Here is a 12,293-nt window from a genome sequence, read left to right as displayed (position 1 = left end):
CATGATCAGAGTCACACTTCAGACAGGAGAGTCTGTTCAAGAGTTGGGGGTGGGAGGTTGAGAGAAAGGAAGCAGAAAGATCAGCTGGAAGTATGTCAGGCACAAGGGGATAAAGTAGTATCACTGGGACAATAAGGCAGTTCTGGCAGGTCAGAGACAGGATGCTCAGAGAGGGGAGATTTAAAGATTTCAAGTTCAACAGAACAAGTTTAACAAAAAGAAGAAAAGGAAGAATGTAGGTATCTATGTATCTTTAAGTAGAAGCTTTCTAAAGACTGGCAATTATTAATGCTGGGTGACTGGGTTCATGGGAATTCATTGCACTATTCTCTCCACTTCTGAGAACACTAAAAATTTCCCTAATGATAAGATTTTTTAAATTCTAAAAAGTGTACGTATAGACTTTCCTCATGGTCCCTTATTCTATTTGGGGGCCTATAAAGCCCTTTTCTCATAGTATAACCAACATTTCATAAATACCCACTGGAAAATATTTAATGCCTCATGAAAAAAGTGTAATAGGCAATGAAATATCATTTAAATTATTACCTTGACTTTTGTCTATATTATCTCCTTTTGTTTCCTCTTCTTTAATGGGGGAACTTATTCTGGGGGCCCTGCTTTGCCCCTGGACCATTTCTGCTAGCAATTCTTCTTGAGAAGTTCGAGTTCTGGGGGCAACTGGAAGTGTCTGTTTCTGTGAGACTTTTATATAAAAAGCAAAAAAGATGGAAATCCAAATGAAGTAATATTTCAAAACTCAACAGTGAATATCATATTAAATATAAATGCCTCCTTGGGTTTAGAATATGAGGAGTTAGAAACAGTTCATAGACACCTCATTTTTCCTTATAATATTCTATGACTCAGTTACCCATACTTATGTAAACAACATTTATACATTTTAAACTACATGCCATAAATACACTGCAGCACACATGTATTCATCTTTAACCAAATGTAGTCTGGGTTCTGCCTCATGGTTCTATAACAATTTCAAACTGTAATCTAGATAACCTAGGTGAAGAAAGAATTTCAATGCTATCTCTCAAAAAACTTGGAAAACTCTCCAATTACAAAAGCAGGAAATTAAGGTCACAGTGATAAGTCTGAATTTCTCATCATTGTAAACACTCAAAATTGCTGACAGACCAAAAAAGAAAATGTAAACAGATGAACTGTTATGTCAAGTGTTGGCCTTTGCCTGATAATCCTTACCCTATAAGCCAAAAGCTGTTTATGTTCAGGGTTAAATTAGGGATGAGGAGAAGCAAAGGGACAGGTGACGATCAGGCTCAAAAGTTGCTAGCTTACAGTTTATTTCACTTTAGAAAGCGGTCATATAAAAAGATGCAAAGGAGAATAGAAAAGCAGAACAATGCGAAAAGAACAGTCATCAAATCCATAGCAAAAATAAAATTTAAAAATTTAGAGTGGGTAATCATCACAGCTTATTAACAGAAAATTTTACGTATTGGCTATAGCACACGGGGCACAGAGTAATGGGTTCTACTGAGAGGAAAGAAACCAACCTGTTCATATACTAGACAAATTTTTCTAATTTCAGCCTCTTAATATTTTCAAATTTTGCTCCCTTTTAAATAACATAAGTTCATATCTAATGTTGACTCTAATGCTATAAATATGAAAAGTCTCATATTTATCAAAACTCCCTTTAAGATTTCCGTTATATATTTCACATACATTAGAAAGAGGGAGTAAAAGGCATTACAGTTGCTCAAAGAACTAAGTTTCACTAACAGTCGGGAAAGCTTCTCAAACTGGTCAAATCTCCTTTTAATCATTCTCTGAACCTCACCTTGGTCCTGACATCTGGCAGGCATCTTTATTTTATCACAACTTGAGGAGCAATCATCTATAGCTTACTCAAGACTTATAGAAATCTCTTACTTAATGTCAACATAATACATTTAAATTACCTGCAGAGTAGTTAGTTGTTTTTGTTACAGATTCTTGAGCTTCAGATATAGCCTTCAAAATTAGATTCTTGTTAGCTTGTTTGGAAGGTGGAAGTGAAGGTCTAAAAAAGTTAAGAAAGGTATTCTGATTAAATTTTAGATTTGAGTTCTTTACATGCTAGCCATCCATTATACCTTTACTACAGCCTTCTCTTAGGTTTGGAACAGACTAGCTGTAGGTTTTAGGAAATGCCAACTGGATGAGAACCTTATAACTTTTTAAAATAATGAATTTGTATCAACCTTCCTCCCACCCATGTTACAGTTTTTAATATTCTTTGCAATCTTCTCCAATTTTAGGCAACTTCTCTTTCATTAATAGAAGTGTTGCTCAAAAACCAATGGAAAAGTCTTAACATGGTATTAAATTTATATTTTCATGATACCCTCTTCAAGGAACCCAGAAGACTCCACCAGGCGATGAAAAATTAATGTAGACATGTTCGGGTACCTCCGTTCAGGTTTCGCCGGCACTGACACACTGCTGGAGATGCTTCCTGTACGGGACCCACAATCATCATCTTCCTCCTCCTCTTCTCCATCATGATTGAATTTTTTTACTTTAACAACTGAACTTACCACAGGCAACTTTCTCTTTCGAAAGTTTTCTTCCTGCAATCAGATAAATTTCCACTTACCTAGTCTCAGAAAATAAAATTCTACTACAGAATACTTTCTTCTTTTCAAGAAAAAGCCAAGCACATTAAGAATTCATGGGCTATTTCCCTGGTTTCTTATAAAAATACAAGTAATATATCCAATAGCCAACCTTTAGCTAAAACAAAAACCAATGCTTTAATTCATTTATAAACAGCAGCATATAGCACTGTTGAGGAAACCAATAAAATGGAGTTACTCAATTGTTTACTAGCAGTTGCTGTGAAGGATCTAATACTGACCTAAAATCCTCGCAAAATGATAAGGTATGGTTAAAGCTATCTCAACTGTTAGCATCCAGGAAAGTAAACAAGATGTAAAATATCTGTAGCCAGTTGTGGAGAGGAAAATCTGACTGACGTATTATGTTGAACAGCACAGAAATCAGTTTAAAACAAACTTGCAGTATGTGTTTAGCTATTCCATGTACAATTTAATATTAAGAACTGACAATTTTCAGCCTAATGAGTCAGAATTTAAAAGTATATACAAACCTCAATGCTCATCTTTTCTGAGCTGTTTCTGAAGAAGGGACTATAAGTCTCTTCTAAGCTGTTAAGCACTTCTGGTTCACACAAACGTCCTGTTTCATATATCCGGCTAGTCGGAATATCGAGTTGCTTGGCAGCATGAATACTGTTTTGCTGCTGTTGAAACTGCAACCTGTTTAAATGAGCACCACTGTCTGCATTTCGACTTGCAGGTGGTCGATAAATTTCAATAGAAGGGCGAGAAGAACCATACGTAAGTGTCACTGTAGGTTTTTTCTGAGATAAGGGATTCTCCTGCACAAAATTGAGATCTTCATCAATGAGATCATCTGGTTCTGGCTTAATATCAATCACATCTTCAGAGGGTGCTGGCTCCCTCAAAGGTTTCACTGTTGACATTAGTCGGGTTGCAGCTCCATCATCATAAGTCTGTCTGTTAAAAAAGGAAAACAAAACCAAAAAGGGTGTGTTACCAATTTAGAGCAGTATCTTCAACTCTTCTAAGGATATTTAGATACATCTTAATGAAAAAGTATGGATAATCCCTTTATGTAGTCCATTAAAAACTACTTTGAAATTGCATTCTTTTTTTTAAACTTTGATTTACTACATTTTATATAAAAGGTAATCATACTTTGGTCTTATCCTTCATTATTTTATTCCAAAAAACTGCTCATGACCACCTCATTTCCAAAAATTTCTGAAAACAGCAATTTAAAGACATATTAACTAATGTAAATGTCACACACACACACCCACCTGCCCACAGGTCTACACAAGACTCTTACCTGACATTAGTAGCTTTCTGCTCCTGTGAACTTGTAGAAACCCTAGATTCTCTTTTTTCAGGTCTAGTGCTAGAAACTGCAAGAGGTGGCACTGCAGCTTCATGCCTTCTCTCATCTCCTCGACTGAAACTGCTCTTGTTTGAAGGTACATTACTATCAAAGATGTTGGCATCGGAAGACTTTAGACTAGAGGGGTCTAGAAAGAAAAACACATGGTCTCTTGAAGCTATTTTTATTACTTTGAACGTTCCCCTTCTTCACCACCAATTTTAAAGCAATAAATATGTGTTCTTCCACAACATTTTTAGTGGGTGCATATTACCATACATAGTGATATAATATCTAATTTATTATTACTGGACTTTTAATTTTCAATTATAAATCACTGAAATATCCTTGAAGCTAAATCATTGCACACATCCATAATTATTTCCTTAGAATAAATTGCATACTTTCCCTTCCCTTGTTCAAATCATCTTCGAATTATGTTGTTTATTGCTTTTAAATTCATAAAAATGTGGGCTTCCTCAAAAGCTTCAAATGAACTACCATTTTCAAATTTATGGTTCTTTTCCCCAAAGCAGTATAAATGACTTCAGAAAAATGATCATATGCTATAGCAAATTCCAAAAAAACCCACACATCATCTTTATGAACCTTACCAGTTGTTACAGAACGAAGTTTATCTAATACACCATGAAGCCTAAAAGAAAAAAACCAAAAAAGTTAAAGCTTCTGTTAATCAAGAAACACTGGATTTCAACTGTCACTCTAAATTTGATGACATTTTAGATCTAGTCTTCAGATAAACACTGACAGATGGTACTGAATGGAATTTAATGGATAAACAGTATTAAAATTAAGTTTTACATTTTTTTAAAAAAGGCTGTACATGAATATTGTAGAATAATCAAAAATCTTATTTTTTCATTACTATTTTCAACATCTAGCCTCTGCAAAAATAAGGGCAATGATTATCATCTGGCCACATAGCACTGATCCACAAAGAATATCATTCTGTTTCAAAAGAACTAAAGATTCAAGGTAGATAAAAGGAGATAAAATACCATAAACATAATGTAACACTATTAAAATTGTTTTAAGCACAGTTTAAATTTATTTTTTATCTACTTAGATGGTTTCTGGAAGAACTTAATCCTGAGAGGTGAAAAAACTTTAAAAGTAATCTCAAAATATACTATATCACTTCATTATAACTACTGTTTTCAAAACTAATGCTGTAAACAAGCTACAACCTTAATTATAATATAACCTATTTTAGTAGTTATGTACAAGGCAAAACTGTCTTACAATCCTTCCAGGAGGCCAGGCATCCTAAAAACACCAGAAATATCTCATTATAATAATGTTTCACCCAGAACCCAGTCACATGCCACTATCCCCTAGGATATACAGTTATTGCAGGGCTCCAAAGAATCAGAATAGTCTATTTGTGGCAGGTGTAAATGAACACTTAAGAAAGCAAAGTGTCAAAACAGAGACACCATCACTTTTATCAGTACATGGTGAAGAATAAAATTTACGGCAAGATGAAAGAGTTGAATTAATGTGATTTTAAATTCAAATTCAGTTGGCAGTCTGCTTATGTAAGAAATTTGTCTAAAGCACTCCCTCAAGTTATCTGAGAAAGGATCTACTAGGTCAATGTCCCGTATTACATTACTGGGACTCAAAGTGATCCAAATGTTGAACCAAAAGTCTAGTCATAAAAAACGTACATGAAACAAAACAAGTACCTGGACTGCTGAAGCATGAAAAAAAAAAAAAAAAAAAAAAAAAAAAAAAAAAGGCAGTACTCTTGATAATAGTAATTTCCCCAGTCAAAACCACCATGATCTCTTTTCTTTTGGTAAACTCTGGGGACAAACCATAATAAGTGGGTTAGGTCACCCACACTGTAGGAGTATATGTACCAAAACATTTAAGGAACAACCACTGCACTCAATGTTCTTCAAAAATGTGTAATATAAACCCAGAGAATTCTGTGTGGAATTTCAAGAAAGCTTCACCAGAGTTATAAAGGATACAGTTGCCCATTGGGGCCAAAATGTCTTTAAGACAAACTTTGGTTTAAAGGCAAGTTAACCAGTTTCATATCTCTCCTGATTGCCTATCTGGTCTCCCAGTCTCTTGCCATTCAAATTAAGCAGGCCACTCTGCTCATGCAACTTTTGCTCCATCTATCAACTTGTGCTGCAACTGGTGGTTCCCAGTGAGGACCTTTATATGATCCTTCCTGCTCTATTCTCAGCCACATCGTTACCCTCCCCCAGCTCTCACTCTACCTCAAACCTGGTACCAGAACCTGGCCTGCCTTCATAAATTAAATGTCATGCTTTTAGTCAGTATTCTCAACCAAAGGAATATGTGGTTTGAAAAAGGACACTGGAAATTAAAATACTGACTTATATTTGAACACAAAGTTGCCTATTTCAAAATTCCAGACTTCGAAAAGCTCCAAACTAAAAAAATGATTTGAAATTTTGTCAAAAAACCTTGCCTCCTAAGTTAGCTGACTGAAGAAAGCAATTCAGGAAGTCAACCCAGTCCAAAAAACATCTATAACTGGTTTTGGTGGAGGGAAAGGAATGATAACATGCTGAAGTTTACAAAAGAAACGTATTAACTACAGTCAACACATACTAAGGACTTGTTATGGGCCAGGCACAGCTGTGAGCACATTACATGTATTAGCTTATTTAATTTTCACAACCACCCTATAAAGGTGATTTACGATACCCGTTTTGCAGATGGAGAAACCAAGGAAAGAGGCAGATCCAGGATTCAACCTTGGCAGTCTGGCTCCAGAAGCTGTGCTCTCAACACTCACAACCTGCCTCACAACACTGAATCTGACTCTCCTCTCAAGAACCTCTTTTCAGACAGAACACCTACCTACTCTTGACTTGAGCCAAACTTTGGTCTGAGGGGTAAATATTCAGAAACATACCATACGGTGAATCGAATTGTGTTGTTCCCTAGAAACAGGGACAGGTCCTCTGTCATTTGGTCCTGACTTTTCTTGTTGGCCACCATCACCATAATGTAATCAGGAAGTTCTTCATCTATTTAAAAGGAAAAGTATATAAAAACTTTTTATGCTTTCCTTAATATTTTCTTCTACTTGAAGCTGATGTGCTTGAAAATATAGATGTAGTTCTAAGAATGTCAGCTCTAGTGGAATTATGCTGGACAAAAAGTATAGCTTTCTTTCTCTTTATTCCTTAAGTATTTCAATTACTAGAAGAACAGGAACTAGGAATAACTAATAAGCATTTACATAACTAGATATTCTGAATTACGGTATCAAACTTGAGAGTGCATTCATTTCCTTTAACCTTTTTTAATAATGCTCATTAACTTCAGAAAAGCTTCCAGAAAGCATACTGGACATTTCTCAAGAATAATACTGAGTTTTGTTCAGTTTTGTGCGTGTTTGTTTCAAAATGACACTCATTTCTCAAGGAACACCTTTATCCTTGGTAAAGGCAGATTTTAATTAGGGTAACAAACTTGCAGCAACATCAAATAAACTAAAACCGCCCAAAAATTATACATCATTTAAAAAATTTAATCTTAAGATTAGTTAAATGATTTCTACTCAACTCATTGTTTCATTCTTATACCCTCCTAACAGTGAATTATGAGGGTGAGGTCTAGGACCAAAAACAAACAAAAAACCCCCAAAACCACCACAATAAAAAGATAGGAAAGCAAAAGCTATTTATCAGGAACTTTGATTCCTACCAAAAAAATTCCTTTAGATTCTTTAATACCTTAAATATTCACAACATTTCTATGTAGGCAGAAAGGTTCATTTCATAACTACTATCAGACATTTGTTTCAAGAAGAAATATCAAAAATCCAGTTCAAGAAAAGCACAAATACACTAAAGCCCTATCTACAAATGGAAACAGAGAAATCAGAATACTTGCTAGAAGCATGCAATTCAATGTGAGGAGATAAAAGAACAAGTAGCCGGTCATTTGTTATTTTCTTTGTAAAGTATCAAAAGGCTCCACTGCTTTCTGGCAACTTTAGTAAATAAGCCTCACAGCTTATTTAGACAAAGTGTCCCTACCATGGGCTGCCATTGGTAACCCAGGAAAAGAAAAACAAAGTTGGGGTGCTTTGGCAGTCTTGACAGTTTTTCTCCCTCATAATGTCAGTAATGAAAACAAACAGGCTGTGCTTTCTGACACTATATATTAGTTTGCATTTTATAAAATTTTATGTAAATGAGATCAGCAGTTGCTCTGGTACAGGGTGGGGACAAGAACAGATGGTAGGGAAGGATACAAAAGAGCCCCAGGAAAACCCAAAAGGAAACTTTTGGAAGTGATGGATATGTTCATTAGCTTGATTATGGTGTATACATATCAAGACATAGCAAACTGTAAATAGGTGGAGTTTATAACAATTATATTTCAACAAGGCTGTTAGAAATTCATAACATCATTCTCTCAGTAGACACAAAGTGAGAAATAAGAATCTAATGAAAACTTAACGTGTTTCTGGGACTTCCTTGGCAGTCCAGTGGTTAGGACTCGGTGCTTCAATCCCTGGTTGGGAACTAAGATCCGGCAAGCCTTGTGGCACAGCCAAAAAATAAATAAAATAATGTGTTCATGATACATTCCTACAGAATTCTAATAGCATTCTCAAGTTCATCTGAAATCTATGTACTGAAAAACAGTAAAATGTTGACGGTTCCTCCAAGTTCATACTTCCTAAAATGTGAATTTAAGACTGCTCTGAATTATAACTGCCATCTCACTAAAGTACTCCATTTTAAACAAACACAAATGAAATCGTATCAACTCTTAACAAACAGCTGCTCATCTTTATATCCCACTCAATGCCTTGAAAATAGATATTCAAATATTTACTACAGAATTATTTCCATAAAAAGGTTTCCAGTAGTCCAGCACAAAGAAAGGGATTAGAAAGTTACCCTTTTCAGAAGGACAATGATGCCTATACATTCAAATAATTAGGTAGCTAACTGTAAACAAATAATGTATATTTCAAATAGTCTAATGGTGATCCCTGTTTACCCACTTAATCAACATTTATGAAAATATCCAGTGCTCTGCTAGGCCACTGAGACACAACCAATATGAAGTTTCTGCCCTCAAGAAACTTCCAGTCAAGAAGCAGAGGCAAACAAGTTGAGAAGCCGTGCTAATATGTTAACAGCTGGGACAGATGAGTTCAAGAGGAGCATACGGGAGTGACTCCTATCCTTCTGTTCGCTCATCAAGTTTCTATTATGAAGCAACCATAATAGAAACATCAAGGACCCAGAAGACCTGAGTTCTTGGGTCTTAAATCTGCTGCTGACCAGCTGTATTTAGCCCTCCCAAGACGCCATTTCTTTATTTGTAAAAAAGTAAATTACCTGCCATCCCCACTCCAGCACTGTGTTCAGGTACAAATAGAACTCTATGAAAATATTTTGAAAACTACAAAATACATGATATCTTTCCTACAATTACACTTCACATTGGACTACATCAAGCTTGTAACCAGGTTTTTAATATTAATAGGCTCAAAATTTTTGGTTTGAGGTTTCTGATAAAAGATAGGAATCATCAGATTGAATTTAGACCCAATTAATATGTGTTTATGTTTTCATGTGCTAGAATTACGGAAGTTCTCACTGTAGGTTTTCTGTGGATTTCTTTTTGACCCAAAACAAGTTCTTGGCACAAAGCTGGTATCCATTAAATGTTGAATGAATAAAAGAACAAACAATCCTGGTTCAGCTTCATCTTTAACCTGTGAGCCTCAATTTTCTTATCTGTTAAAATCTTACAACAATCCTGACAACAAATAATTAGTATGTGGCAAACTACCATCTGGTCTCAGGCCCCCTTTACACTATTGAAAATTACTGATGATCCCAAACAGCTTTTATTCATGTGCGTACATCTACTGATATTTACCATACTAGAAACTGCAACTCAGAATTTTTAGATTTCTTAATTCGTTTAAAATAATACACCTATCCCATAAACAATAAACCTGTTTTATGTTGTTCTAAAAAAAGAATGTGAAGAAAATATGGTGTCACACAGGTATGCAACGGGAAAAGGGGTATTTTAGTACCCTTTTCAGATAATGTGGATATTCTTCTGTGATACTACACCAAAACTCAACAAGTGGTAGTTTCTTGAAGGTAAGCAACAATACTGAAACTAAAAACTGTATCAATGACCTTTTTGTACTCTGTTACACGAAAATCCATTGATCCATCCTGCACTTTTAATGGATCTTTCTTATCCCTGTACAATTTAAAAACATTCATGCATTGGTCATTTGAAAAAATACTGGTTCACTGAGCTATACAAACCACTGGCATACGGATACATTTCATTATACAGTATAGAAGACCCATTTGCTAATATCACCACGCTGCCAAATTTATGGAGGAAGACAAATTTTCCAAAATTCTGATTTTCATTTGAAAGCTCAACTTTGTCACTGGCAACAAACTTTACTAGTTCTTTACCTTTGCTCACTTTCAGGAAAATGTCTGCCAAAAACCCAAATTATGTAACTAGCCCATTAGTCTTTCTTAGAAGTTAAAAATGATGTTCCAAAGGGTAAAAGGGGGGAGGGGGATGGATAAATTAGGAGTATGTGATTAACAGATACAAATTACCACAATAAAACAGATATGCAACAAGGACTTACTGTATAGCAAAAGGAACTGTATTCAATATTTTTTAGTAGCTTATAACGGAAAACAATCTGAAAAAAGTACATATATATATAAAACTGAATCACTCTGCTGTACACTTAAAACACAATATTGTAAATCAACAAAACTTTAAAAAATAGTTCCAAAAAAACAAAAGAAAAAAAATTCCATGAAAAAGGTGGCTAGGTCAGTTCTCAACTCAACCACACAAATTCTTTGCCTTAAGACAACCCATCATGCTTCAGTATGGCAGAAGTACTATATGAGTACTTCCTATTTCCTAACACCACATATTAAAAAGATGTAGTCAGGGCCAGGGTTTAAAAAAATATTTTACTTCATCACTTACATTCATAAATGAAACTGGCCTCTTTTTTTGTTTTTTTTTCTTTGTAATTGCAAGTGGAAGGGTGGTGAAGAATACGATAATTTCTTGTAAAGTTTGGTGTGAGATACTGATTCGGGCTAAGGTACCAGCAGTTTTACTCACCACTTTTGCACAGTCCAAACGTCAGCACGGTGAAAATGGCAAATACCCTGTCAGTATTAATATGAAAATAGTTTTGACTTCAGAGACCCTTGGGGTCTCCCACACCTGGAGAACCACTATCATTAAGTGGTAGCTATTATTTTTATAGGAGGCAGCAGCTTTGGAGGCAAACAGACGCAGGTCTCAATCCATAAAACCTTGCTCAAGCCAAGCACCCAAAGCCTGTTTCCCTGCTTGTACAACTGGGGATATTACCACTTACCTTCCAGTGTTCTCCTGGGGATTATCGTGACCTAATGCATATAATAATAATTAAGCACAGTGCCTGGCCCAGAGTAAACACTCAAATTATAATTTATAAAAGAATAAAAAGAAAAAAGACACATTACCGTCGGGAGGTAAGAAAAAAGGGGCAGGAAAAATAAAGAGATCTGAAAATAAAACTCACTGAACCACGAGAGAGGCAAATGCCAGACAGCATCATTCATATGCAAAATAATAATTCTGAAAAATGAAGATCAAGAGGAAAGGAAAGAATAGGAAAAACAATAGAAATCAGACAAATATTAAGGAAAATACGACAGAGCCTCAACAGAGGAAGCTAAACGATTTCAAAACACCCTATTAGAAGGGGATCTGGGAAAAAAACAAGGTTGCATATAAAGCTTTCAATGGAAAAATAGTACGGAAAAGAAGTAACCACGGAGTATCGGATTCGAAGGTAAAAGGGCGTCTCTCCAAAGTCAAAGGCATGGTAGGAAAAATGCATTCCTAAAATTAAATTCGCTGCAAATTCTAAAGTCTATTAGGCTAACAACAGAAGACTTACCAACGTAAGCTCCTAGTTCTTGCAATTTCCCCTTAATGGCACTCTAAGGGAAGAAAAAATACATGCGCGTGAGAAAGGCGGCCCTGGGAAAACAGACCGACTGCAGCGCAGAGGCAACTTCGCGAGCGCGCACACCTCCTGCCCCCCAGTCCCACCCCGGAACCCCTCCTCCGCGGCGCTCCCCGCGGCGCCCCCTCCAGCTCCCCGCGCGGCTCTCGCCGGGACCCCAACGCCTCCCTCCGATTCCCGGCGGCTCCTTCTTCAGCCGCGAGCCCGCTCTCTGAGGCCGCGGCTGCGCCCAGGCCCGAGGCGGCCTGGCCGAGGAGGCGCT

At 36.2% G+C, this 12,293-nt stretch overlaps 1 protein-coding gene across 4 annotated transcripts in view; it reads right to left on the bottom strand.

Moving 5' to 3' along the window:
* The window catches only part of ZC3H14 (zinc finger CCCH-type containing 14), a 40,297-nt gene that overhangs the window by 27,713 nt on the left and 291 nt on the right, over window positions 1-12,293 (bottom strand). For all 4 annotated transcript variants that reach the window (XM_007462732.1, XM_007462734.1, XM_007462733.1 and 1 more), the window contains exons 2-9: window positions 11,963-12,005; window positions 6,887-7,001; window positions 4,578-4,618; window positions 3,916-4,111; window positions 3,131-3,560; window positions 2,431-2,591; window positions 1,941-2,041; window positions 550-705 (exon numbers count right to left, since the gene is read on the bottom strand). In XM_007462732.1, the coding sequence (XP_007462794.1) occupies window positions 550-705; window positions 1,941-2,041; window positions 2,431-2,591; window positions 3,131-3,560; window positions 3,916-4,111; window positions 4,578-4,618; window positions 6,887-7,001; window positions 11,963-12,005 (1,243 nt within the window). The remainder of the gene's footprint in view (window positions 1-549; window positions 706-1,940; window positions 2,042-2,430; window positions 2,592-3,130; window positions 3,561-3,915; window positions 4,112-4,577; window positions 4,619-6,886; window positions 7,002-11,962; window positions 12,006-12,293) is intronic.

The sequence above is a fragment of the Lipotes vexillifer genome, unplaced genomic scaffold, assembly GCF_000442215.2.
Source record: "Lipotes vexillifer unplaced genomic scaffold, Lipotes_vexillifer_v1.1 scaffold883, whole genome shotgun sequence".
Lineage (NCBI taxonomy): Eukaryota > Metazoa > Chordata > Mammalia > Artiodactyla > Lipotidae > Lipotes > Lipotes vexillifer.
The sequence above is the reverse complement of the archived record's forward strand: the minus strand, read 5'-3'. Positions and strand labels throughout refer to the sequence as shown.